Raw genomic sequence first — 12,622 nt, 5'->3', positions numbered from 1 at the left:
CTGCGAGACTCCGATCTGCATGCCCACGCCATCTAGCGGCGAAAGGACGAACCAGCTATCCCCTATCCCCACCAGGAGAAACAGTCGACCTCACACTCAGTCGATAGGTCGCCGGAGCCCTTTTTTTTCTTTCGGAGCCCTTCGGAGCACTTCGGGTTTCCCGATCCCCTCCTCCAGAGGAACAGACGACCGGACTTAATTTTAAGTTAGCGTCCCGGCGCCATTTCAGGGATTTTGAGGGCAGCTCTCGTCCAGCGCGCATCTTCGCAACAGGTCGCAGTAACGACCAGCAGCTATCGTGATCCGCTTTCGCCAATAATGTAGTTGTTTTCTGAGCCAGGCCATGTCGCCTAGATTTTTTTAGTTTTTCTTCGTAGCTGCCCAAATAGTTAAGTTTAACTTTAGTTTATTTTGGTTTTCGGCATAATTATTTCTTCTATGGCTACCGCGACCTCCCGCGCCGTGCGTCCCGGAATCACCCCCAGGGACAGCCACTATCTACTTCACCCTGCCAGCTAAGGTAAGCTGCACTTCGTCCCACACAAACCTGTTAGGTTGCCTTTTTTTGGGCTTAACTTCGCCCGGCATAAACTGCCTGCTAACCAAGCTAATCCAGGTGGATTATTGGTTATAGGCAGGGTTCCAGAATCCCAGAGGGTTCCAGAATCCCAGACTATTCAAGAATTCCAGAGTGCTTCAAGGACCCCAGACCAGTTCAAGATGGCGGCCCAGTTCCGGCGCCACATTTTGCACCTCAAAATGTAACTCGTGAGCCTCTATAACGGAGTCTCCCTCCACCTTTCGGCACCCCTCAAAAAGAAGTGAAGAACAGTTTTATAATTCCGCCAGTTTTAGGATGTTTTCCTTATTATTATAAAATATTGTATTTTAAACACATATATTTGTTTTATGAGCCTGCGAGCTCAATGTTCCTAAACAGTTGAACTTAGTATAGCATGAAATTGGTTTCCTCCCCCTCCCAGCCCCCCTCCTTTTTTTATATTTTATTCGTTAGTGTACTCAATGTAATGTATCAAAAATAAGAATCTGACATTGTTACCAGTTTTGTTTGTAATGGCTGTAATGGCGTAAGATATTTTCAAATGTAAGAAACCGGCAATGAAAAGATACTAAACTACTAATCAACAGTAAAAGCCTCTAATGAAACCAAACCATACGATTGTTTTCATTTGCTGCTACTTGAAACCACAATCCACGTAACCTTTCCTTCTGTCAGGGAGGTTAATTTTAAATTGTGTTTGTTAGTGGGCTGTGCCCCTCTGGCAAGTCCTTTTAGATAATTAGCCTGACGCTTCCACCGGACATTTATTATTAATAATTATGGTTTTATCCTGAGCACAGCACCACGGTTACAATGCAATGATTACGACGAATTTTAACTTTTTTCGGTGCTATAATTATTTTTTGTTTACAATAATGGATTTGAAAAAAAGAATGCAATATATTTTACCACAAAATTAAAAAGTCTGTAGCCTATGGCTATGGTGTTGGTTAGAGAGGCAAAAAAGTTTGTCTGAGTAAAAAAAATTATACAGGCTTGCATAGTTGTCACTTTGATGCAAAAGTATTTCTCCATTTCATTTAACAGTCAGTTTTTGCTTGGATTTACTTACCTTACTCTGCAAGCGGCCCTTAGCGTCATGCATTCAATTCTTTTTAATTTCTTTTTTGTATACATATCACTTGTAGTTTTGAATTCACCTCGTTATAAAGAAACCTCACTATAACATACACACTCGAAATCAGTCCCTTCAAGTTTGTTATACTGAGGTTTTACTGTATTTACCTATACCTAACAACTTTCCATCTTTGTTTACGGTACTTTTCAGGAAGAAAATTCAATTATTGATCGAAAAATAATAGGATTTAATAATTTAAAACTAACCACACACGGAAATAATATACATACCAATAAAGTAAACAAATAGTGTAAGTTTTATGAACATTGAACTGTTACATACCTAAGTATATATTTCCACGTATATTTACGATACTTTCGGTAAAATAATTTTCCATTATACTATTTGCAAAGTAATTTCTTATCATTTACGAACCGAAAACTATGTATTTGTTTACCATTTACAGTTAATATTACTGCAATGGCGAATGGCGACTGTTGTTTAGGTTGGTTATGTGACGCCAGAGATTAGAGTGACGCGCGTCGCGCGACGGACTTTGTACGGATTAATGGTGCTAGTAGTCTCATGGTTAGTAAACAACTACCTCTTTGGGAATTCATCTATTTAGCTTTTTCTCGCTAAATATGGCCTATTGAAAGTTTTGTTTAGCGAAATTAATATTCTTATCCTGTTTAGCGGGAAATAGAGCTTATTTTTCTTTTGTATAAAAACCTGGTTGATGAAGAGTTTTGTTCCCTATTTAGTGGTATATCGTATTTTCAAATTGACTTACAATCGGGAATTATCGAAAGTTTGTTGGCGGCACTGGGGGAAGAAAGGGCAATAAAATCATCATCGCTGACGTCTACCGGCACACACGGATCACAGAATGACGGAGTTGTGATTAGGTGAAGATTTGGTTTGACCTTATTACATTTTAACGTGTGTGCGGTGATTTATAAGTAATCATGACAATGAAAAGTATATGTCTGGGAATATTTCACCGTTTATAGTGATCCGTCAAAAGCAACGTGTAATCAGAGGTAGGTACTTGAAAGGCTCTAATCGGCTCAGAAGATCGGCAAAATCGGCAGCAGATGATCTACATCCGCATGATCGGCAAAATAGTTGATCGGCCCAGCTCTATAGCAAACTATCTGATTCATTCACAGTGTTGGAGTTGATGGGAACAGCTGTAGTGCAAAGTGACCGTACTGGGTTAAGTGTCTACCTAACGTAAAAGTTTACTCAAATGTCTTGTAGGTGCTTTCATATTTTATTTATTTATATTTATTTAAATTTCAATGACAGTTTTCAACGGTTTGTTGTTAGAAAATGAAGAAGATTTAATTTTTGAGGTATTGACTTATTTCATTTGTCACACATCTAGTGAACTTTTTGGTAACAGCTTATTTAATATTTCGGGTTGCCAAAAAAAAAACATAAGTTTTAGTGAAATTTGTGTGTAAAGTCTATTTTGGAAAGTTGGTATAATTTTAATTGAGATGTGAATTTATTTCAGTATACAATATCTAAACATTCATAGTAACCTTCAAAACTACAATTAAGACTGCTTAATATCTGAAGGCAAAATAATTTATTTTCTGCCTTTAAGGGGTCTGCCTTGTCGGGGGTGTGTTTGTGTCAGTGAGTGCAACACTCCCTGGTGCTTCTAGCACGGTGTCTCCTCTGAACTGGCGCGCAGTCTTCTCGTCGTGGATAGGGCAACTACATATAAGATTTGAGCGGTAACCCTAGCATTAAATGGCGAAGTAATGAAGATAAAAGTTGTAATGCAAGTGCCTTCAGTGCTAGGAAGTATCTTTTCCAAATGTATCATGCCTAAACATTATTCTGAAATCATGTAGTCTTAGTCATTTTAACTTTTTAAGAAATAAAGTTTAAAAATGATAGCACTCAATCGCGAGCAGTTATCAAGTTGCATGGGTTCTTCTGAAGTTCTGCACACCGTTGTGTGTGTCCGGGTAGGCGGGCCCTTAATATGTGTCATGTGGGCTTTGTTCTGCATGTACAATATACGTTTTCTTGTGATTATACTGTACCAAATATCGCAGCAATATTTTTACGCAAGAAAACAACCAAACTTAAACAAATGAATGTCAAGTTCAGTTGCATTGCAGCATGGGCACTGTGTTACTTGTGTGTTGTGTAAGGGCTTATTGCTATGTCTATTCACATATAAAGTGAGACAGTCTCAAGGAATTCTGCTTAGTTAGTAAAGTAACATTTGTGTAGAAAATAGCAGAATCAAAAGTTTTGTTTTACCATTGAAACACACTACAAATGGAAGTTTTAACCTCTAACAAAATTTATTGTATTCTTTCCCAGCAGGGTTGGCTCATTTAAACCATGGTTTAAACCAATTTATTTTTTTTTTAAATTATGTATTTTTAAATTGAATAATTTAATATTTTTAATGAAACATCTAATTCCAGTCTCATTACAATAGTTTGTTCATTAATGTTTCTTGTGATTTACAGGAACTAATACTAATGTACTAATCGAAATTTTATCATTTAAATAAGTCGTAAAATATACCCACCTAAGTACTCCTCTAAAATTAAATTATGTATTTAGTGAATTGTAGGGGTCGTTACCACAACGCCGAACGTACAATAACACTGAATACCATAACGCCGAATGTCAAAATTGACCACAACGCCGACAGCTAGAAAACTGCTGTGTACCACAATGCCGAAAAATGATTTTGCGGGGAAGGGGGGCCATAGTAGCAAAATGAAAAACAACTGAATGAATTTGTGTGCTGACCTTACGTAACGTAACCTTTGTGGCAGTCCTGCAATGACATTTTTCGGCGTTAATGTATTTCGGCATTGTGGTAATTCGGCGTTGTGGTACACAGCAGTTTTCTAGCTGTCGGCGTTGTGGTAAATTTTGACATTCGGCGTTATGGTATTCGGCGTTGTGGTGCGTCCCCAATTGTAGTCAAAGTGTAAAAAAAAAAAAAAGGATAAGTAAGTTTTTTATTAAAAAAATAAATTCCCTTCTGTGTTAAATCTCCGATTGCACTATTGTAATGTTGCAGAACTCTGCCCTCCTAATTAAATAATTTTTCTTTTAAACTATGTTCATGAATGTAAATATTTCTTAAAAAGTCTTTCTAATGATATTTTACCGTTTGTTATATACTTTAGGGTTGATATTTTTCACTTGCTATGTTTTTAAGAAGGTATTGATTATTTTATTAGACATTTTCAATCAGTACTATTTTTTATGTAATTATTCACAAAGAAGTCGCTGTCCTGGAATTTTACCTGTTTAGGCCTACTTTTTCAGGTTTTTCTCAATAAGTTTAATTTTGGTAAAGTAATTTGTATTATGAATGCTGTTCTTAATTTTTATTAACGTATTGTAATATAATTATAAATCACGGGACTGTGTCTGGTGTAATGGTTGGAAAGAGAGGCATGAGAGGCCTGTAAGTGGGAGTGAGAAAGAAACAGTGCTTCCCCGCCAACCGAGATAAAGACGGTAATTTCCCCACTGAGTGGGAACTGAGTGAAACTGCTGTATCACGGTGTGGGAGAGAGAACGAGAGTGGGAGTCCCCGATTTTGAGGTGAAATTGAAAAGAGACAGATCAGGGGAAGCCCATAGTTCTGTGTGTAAAAGGTTTTTTCATGTAGTGTAACTTGTTCTATGATTGGCTTGTATCTGTAAGCGTGAAAGAAGCGTGCGTGTGATTGGTCGGTGAGGTCATGTGACGTCTACTCCCTGCGTGGAGAAGAGTGTGGCAGGACTTCACCAGTCGTCTGTCGATCGCTGCCCCAGTAGGTCGCGTTCGGTGGCTTCTCGCTAAATTATGCAGTAATTTGCTAATGGATAACTTAACGTTGGTGGTCAGAGCCAGGCCGAGTATCAAGTCAACCTAATTTGTTTTATTTTCTTTCGGACAATAATTATAAATTGCGGCCACCTTCGTCGGCATTTGGCTCGGGGCGAAATTCGGTTTCGCTGGGTGCGGCCACGTTTGAGGCCGCACTGACTTCATGTATTTGCAGCAAAACATTGATGAAGGACTTAATCTACGCTATTACTTTTCGTTAATTTTCCTCGCGCGAGCTACCAGCAGTTTTTCGACGGGCAGAGGTATGAATGAAACGAGTGAATGAACCATTGGAAGTGTTTGGATTCGTCGGGGCATTCCGTGTGGGGAAAAAAAAAAAAAAAAACAAATCGGCGTTCAACATCTGTTTATTTTTGTATATAACGAACCGTTATACTATAAACCCCCATTCTGTGAGACAAGCCCATTCTATGGAAAATCCTCTTCCTGTGGCGAAACACCCTTTCTGTGGTGAAAGTCCCAGTCAGATGTGCTGATTTGCTGGACTTTGTTTCTTTGATGATTTAACTTTTCTGGTTCATCGTGAGTGGCAGAAAGCAGGAAGTTGTATGGCTTTTATTTGCACATGCTGAGAATAAAAATAACTAACATAATACAAAAACTAGGTGGTTTGGTTGTTAAAAAAAAACCTGTATTTTTTTTGTTCCAACCCTGCTTCCCAGGTTTTTGTAAGGTGTGTAATAAAACAACGGGCAACATGAAAGGTGTGAATTGCAATGACGTGTTGTGCTTCAGGCACTAATCTGCTTGGTGGACAAGAAGACGGGGGAAAAGTCGAAGACGCGACCTCGCTTCGTGAAGCAGGACCAAGTAGCAATCATGAGAGTGGAGTGTGCAGGAGTGATCTGCATGGAGCAGTTCAAGCTTTTTCCTCAGATGGGCAGGTTTACGTTGCGAGACGAAGGTACTGTTTACTTTCTTTTATACAGTCAAACCTCGCTGGTACGGCCCCCGGTTCGTACGTACACCTCGGTCGTACGTACAGATTTCAGAAACCGTGAAAAATAAGGCAAAAAATTAAAAAAAAAAAAAAGTTAAAAAATATGAAAAGTGTAAGAAATACGTTAAAGTTTATTAAAATACAGTCGTAACCTGCAGCGTTTATAACTAGTATGGGCTACATACACAGTAAAAAATAAAAAATAAAAAGCCGCAAATTGATGTAATTTACCGTCAATAGCATGCCGTACGCGGAGAAAGGTCATTGTATTCGGTCAGCTGCTGTTATGGCGCGGCGTAGCCGGCTGGCTCTAGACGCGTGTACCAGTTTTGTCCAGTTCTAATACCAGTTTATTGGTATACGCACCAGTTTTCTCGCTGCCGTGACGTGTTCAAGTTTACGTTCATCTTGATGTCTTGATACCAATGATTAATTATTTACAATCCCCAGAAATAAATGGTTAGTTAAAAAATATGCATCAACTGTGTAATACTTCTTAAATTATAAAATACGTATAAAACAGTTATAAGACACCGCTCATTTTATTTTGTGAAGATTATATCTCATACGTACCAGTATTTTGGCTAAGTTATGAAATAAATACAGTATCAGAACTTACAAGACACGTAATATTTCCGTTACGTTCATACATTCGTGAGTTTACGTTTTTCCCTCGTGCATTTTAGATCGTCTCGTGCTATAAAAAGCTATTACGCTTATGGAAAAATACGAAATAAAATAAACTTTTCTATAAAATATATATATATATATATTGCGATTTAAAATGCTCATTTCAGCCTATAAACGTTACGTTTTTCATGATGTTTTTAGGCCTACTAGCTTATCTTATCTACATTTATAAAGAACCCACTGTAATTTTTTTATTTGAGCAAATATGTTATGCGTTAATTCCAGCATAATAAACATACGTACATGTAAAAAATTTACTTGTTTGCTAAAGGCACGCACATGTACGTGCCGTGTATAGACACGGCAACTGCAATTCATTTCCCGTGGGAGCGGTGGGAAAACTGATTTGGGGGGGGGGGGGGGGGGGGAGGGGGAGTAGCCACAAATGGACGTAATTTGACCTCACTGGTTCGTACGTACAACTCGGTCGTACGGACAAATTTTGGAGAACCGTGAGTGTACGTAGAATCGAGGTTTGACTGTATACGTAAAACTTAGGAGTGGGCATGTTGAGTCTTCGATGCTTTGATTCCACCGATATTCCACCTGGAATCAGAACCTCAGATTCTTTAACTCTAAGGAATTTCACCCTATATGGAATAATAATTATGTATACATGTATGTAAAATAGATTCACATAAAACTAGTGGTTCTTGCCACGATTGCAGTATTTTCTGGTCAGTGAGCTCACAATGTGTACACAACTCACCTTGCAATATTACATATATACAAAAGACATGTTAAATTACTTCAAGATCATTACTTTTTTTGTTCAAATTGAATATGAATATGAAATTATTCTTGAATTTGAATATTAAGAATGAGAATCCCACTAAAACTTTTTTTCCCATAATTAAATAAATACATCAGGAAAGAAAAAAAAAGTAAATTTGTAGTGTAGTGACATCTAGTAAATTAGGCAAATAATACTAAATCTAAAGGTTTGTTAGCTTGAATCAGCTTTAATAATTATATGTAAAATACTTGTTAAAAAATTTAAATAATGAAGGAAAAAAAATGTTTTATTATTATTATTATTATGCAGCTAACCTAACTTAACCAAACCAAACATAACCAACCTTCCATTTCAGTTCCTATTCACCTGATTTTCCAGAATCTGCTACACTACATATTGATAAAGAAAAATTAGTGATATGCAAAACACAGTGGAATCCAATGCAATCCATTTTTTTTAATGTTGTTTTCCTGAATTAGTGATTAAATGAGGTATATTTATTTACATATTTAAACCCTAGTTATTCATGCTTTTCATTGTACACGCCAGAAAAGTAAACTGTATTTTAGTTCAGAAATATTATAAACACTGCTAATTTCATCTGGAATCTGGAGTTCCCAGCCACCCTCTCATGTAGTCTGACTAACCTTTCCACCCTTCTCCTCCCCTGTAGTGCTTCCCACCCCAATTCCTTAATCTCCCCCTCTTGCCGTTCCATAATTTCAATGTAGCGAAGAGAGAATTTAGCATCTACTGATCCGGGCTGTGCCGTTAGTAAACCTTCATTTTGGACTTTATAACTACATTTTTTCAACCGTACAGATCGGTGTGAGCCCACGACACTGTCGCAATGTTTTGTCGACAGTCGTCCCAAGGACATCTTGTTTTCCTTGGGCGCAGAGCGTGCCCGGAATTTGACTGAGTGTGATTTTGCTGTAAGAACTTTTTAGCTTTGACCCATACTCTAACCTATTAATTTATTTTGCATTGCAAGCGGGGAATCAATTGTGCTGTTTCGTATGGAACTATGTAGAAAGTTTTTAATGGCGTTCATCATGTGGTTATTCAAAGAGAGAAAATAAATTCTAGTAATTTGCACATTTTTTTTTTCCAAAATGACAAATTAACTTTAAAATTCATTAACTTTTATCCCGGAAATGTTTTCTATAGTTTCAGAAATTATGTTGAATAGTGTTTTGTCTTGTGCAGATCAGTTTGTATTTTAGCTGGGTACAAACTGAGACGTACCAACTACCAAGCTATGTAGTAGTGAAAAAATACCTTGAAAACACTGATTTGATTCGTTGTCTTTTTTTTTTTTTTTCTTTTTTTTCCAGGAAAAACCATTGCAATAGGAAAGGTGCTGAAAGTTATTGAGTAAATGCAGTCCACCTGCTGTGTGTTGCTTGATATTGAGTCCATGTGTGGAGATACGGACAGTTGACTGCGTCTTCGCGCTGCGGTGTAATGGCGCAGCTGTGTTGTTCTGCTGGGATACCATCCATAACAATATTGATACAAACTATATCTGTGCTGCTACACCTACTCTTAGATAATATCATTTATTCATTTGGATTTAGATCTAAACTAAAAAGAAGGTCATGTTTTAAAAAAAAAAATGTTTTCAAAAATAAATGTTTTGGTTGGTAACAGTGGGTGGAGTGAGCAGTCGGGTAGCAGTGTCCTGGTGCTGTGCCTGTGTGTATATTGTGGGTGTGCGTAGTATGGTTGCGCTGCTTTCGTTCCTCATACCTTCGTCCTACTTCTGATCTGACTCAAGTCCGTAGCATTTTGTTTATACAGTTTTTAAAAATTACAAGTAGTAAAAAAAATTTTTTAATCTAGTATGCTACATTGATCACAAAGAAGTTGGCGAGTAATGACAAGGTTTTATCCATATCTTTTTTGTAGTGCGTTGTGTACAGTGCACGAAGGAAAGGAAAAAAAAAAGAAATGAATAACCGTAGGCACAAACCTCTTGTTTTATTGCATGCGTGGGTGAATCCGTGCAAACTTTTCCTGCCTTGTAAAGTTTTTTGCAATGAAGTAATTATGTGTACAATATGTTATATAAAAGTGTATATTTTTCTGTGATTATAGGAAGTTTAAATTTTGTTTCTGTGGACATTACATGTTGAAATTTATTTGCATTCATGCTGCGGTTGCTCGCTCCAATCGTGTGGTCGGCGTGCGAGATCTCCTGCTTGCGGAAAACAAAACAAACTTTTTTTCCTTGTTTTTTTTTCTCCTTTTGGAAAAACAGGCATTATTCATGCAACAAAACTTTCAGTGCAGATTTTTCAGGTGTTCCTTGTAATAAATAGTTTGATCGTAACATGGAATTATTAATTAAAAAGTGCTTGCACATTATTTTTGTGTATATGAAGTATGGAGTGGTTGGTAGGTTTTTCTCTTACATTTCTTGCTCTGCATTATCATTGATTTGATGTTTGTAACATGGCTATTGTGATATCTTGCATTGCATTTGTGAGCACTGGTATTTCTGTTAATATTTCTGGCTACCTTATCTTCTAATTCTGTAATTTGTAATGAAATTTTGAGTGACATGTTGGAAAAAATTATGATGCAGAAAAGTTGTCTGCTGCTGTGGTAATTGTTGTTTATTAATACTGTATGTACTGTTAATTTTAAGGGCTAGGGAATAATTTTATACAAGCAAAGACATACTGTTATTTTCAGTTGGCAGAAATAAAAATCTTAAAGTAACATTTTGAATGTCTTGTGTAAGATATAGCAAGTTCCATTATTTTTAATTTGGAGTTAATTAATGAATAGACTTTCAGTGGTAACAGATATTATATATATGTCAGTTGTACTTGGAAGGAGGAAAATTTTCAGAAACATGCTGATAGATATTAGTTTACATGCAGTAGTTGTGAATATTTGCACTGGAAATAATTTATTTTACCCTAACATACATTGTGTGAGCAAGTGCATTTGATTGAAGCGATTCAACACTTATTCCTTTTAAATATTATGTCAGTAATTTTCATCCACAATTTTTTTTTTCTGATAGCACTTCATAATTTCAAGGGACTATATAATGTTAAATATTACATATATTATAATACATTTAAAAAAAAGTAATTTTCCTTTGCAAGAGAAAAGTTTGAACTAAAGGTGCTCAAGCAATGTGTGATTGCTAATTGTGATGAGATTTACATAAAATATAGGGACTCAGTAGTGTTTGGAAATAAACAGTCTTGAAACTAATTGTCTGTTTTTTTTTAAAAGCTATGCTTAAAGAAAATTTTTGAACAAATCATTGGAACTCATTGTGTATATTATTTTTGCTTAGTCATGAATGTAGCTTGCATTTTGCTATTGCTTTAATGGTGATGACTGCTCTTGTCTTGCAATCTAGCGTGGAGACATTTGTGAGGAAAGCAATGCCTTGACTGAACTTGAGCACCAAGTCGAGAGTCAACTAATGGAGTGGTCTGGGACTGCCTGTGAGCAGAAAGTACCAATACTTTCTGCTGTTGCAGGCTAACTGTGTGTCGTAATTTAAAGTTAATAATTTCATTTGAATAAAAATTTTTTAAGAAGCCACCTTTTCAGTTATTATTTGATATTAATTTACTGGCACTGGGAAAACAGAATAAGTTATAAAGGTTCTAATCAATCACGTTAAATATACTGATGGCTACAAAAATTATATAATGGGTGAGTGTGTGTGTGTTTTTTTTAAAAACAGAGATAGATAGATAGATAGATAGATAGATAGATAGATAGATCCTATTATGTAAATGGATGTCTTGCAAACACATTTGAAATGAAACATCCTGTGTTCAGGGATGGAGGAAATTGTTAAAATTCCCAACACTAAACATATTTCTAATTATTCATGTAAGTACATATTATCTTTCTGTGTATCTACGAGTACCAGTTTGTGAATATTTGTGTGTTTGTTTACTTTAAATTCAGATCTTATTATTAAGGGTTCCGTTTTAATCTTAAGTCAAAGACTGTCACAGATCACTTAAATCGTTTGCTTCATGTTTTGGGTGGTTTCCAGTAGTATCAAATTCCATCACTTTTTTCACAAATGTATCAGGGTATTGAGCCAATTTACCAGATGTCTTGTTTGATTTATTAGGAGTTTTGTTCAGTTAACAGGGTAACACTTTTTCTCCTTCATATTACGGGCAAAATTATAGTAATAATTGTTATTAAACATTATTTTATTACAAGTGTCATTACTACACAATTCCATAATTCTCTTGATGTTTTAAGAAGTATTTACCCAATTTTTAAATTTAATAGTTAAGTAAGTTTATCACAATGTTAAAATACAGAAAATTTTATTTATGTCAAATTATAGTGCCTGGTTTTTTTCATTGATTTATAAATTGCAATAGTTGTAAGTAAACAAATATCATTTATTTCTAATTATATTGGTTAATAACAAATTAGTTTTGTATCCAAGTATACAAAGAAAAAGTTAGACTAGTATTACCGTATTGGTCCGAAAATAGGCCAACCTTTTTTGCCAGTTTGGTCAACCTTGAAATCTAGAGTCGGCCTATAATGGGGCACTAGCCAAAATAGTATAATTAAACACATACATTTCAAGGAGAATCACTTATGGCATAAAAATGTTATCAGATATACAATTCATTGACCTAAAATTACGCCGTACTTACGTGTAATTAGTAATTTTTCCAACTTAGAAATTTAGTAAACACACTTAACCCCAATAACGTA

The 12,622-nt window shown here is 35.9% G+C and overlaps 1 protein-coding gene across 2 annotated transcripts in view; it reads left to right on the top strand.

The window, feature by feature from the left end:
* The window catches only part of LOC134532019 (eukaryotic peptide chain release factor GTP-binding subunit ERF3A), a 44,192-nt gene extending 32,725 nt beyond the window's left edge, over positions 1 to 11,467 (top strand). For both annotated transcript variants that reach the window (XM_063368147.1, XM_063368156.1), the window contains exons 9-10: positions 6,264 to 6,432; positions 9,232 to 11,467. In XM_063368147.1, the coding sequence (XP_063224217.1) occupies positions 6,264 to 6,432; positions 9,232 to 9,275 (213 nt within the window). In that variant the 3' untranslated portion in view covers positions 9,276 to 11,467. The remainder of the gene's footprint in view (positions 1 to 6,263; positions 6,433 to 9,231) is intronic.
* The last annotated feature ends 1,155 nt before the right edge of the window (positions 11,468 to 12,622 follow it).

This window comes from Bacillus rossius, chromosome 1, assembly GCF_032445375.1.
Source record: "Bacillus rossius redtenbacheri isolate Brsri chromosome 1, Brsri_v3, whole genome shotgun sequence".
Taxonomy (NCBI): Eukaryota; Metazoa; Arthropoda; class Insecta; order Phasmatodea; family Bacillidae; genus Bacillus; species Bacillus rossius.
Note: the sequence above shows the minus strand (reverse complement) of the source record. Positions and strands in the feature narration are given on the sequence as shown.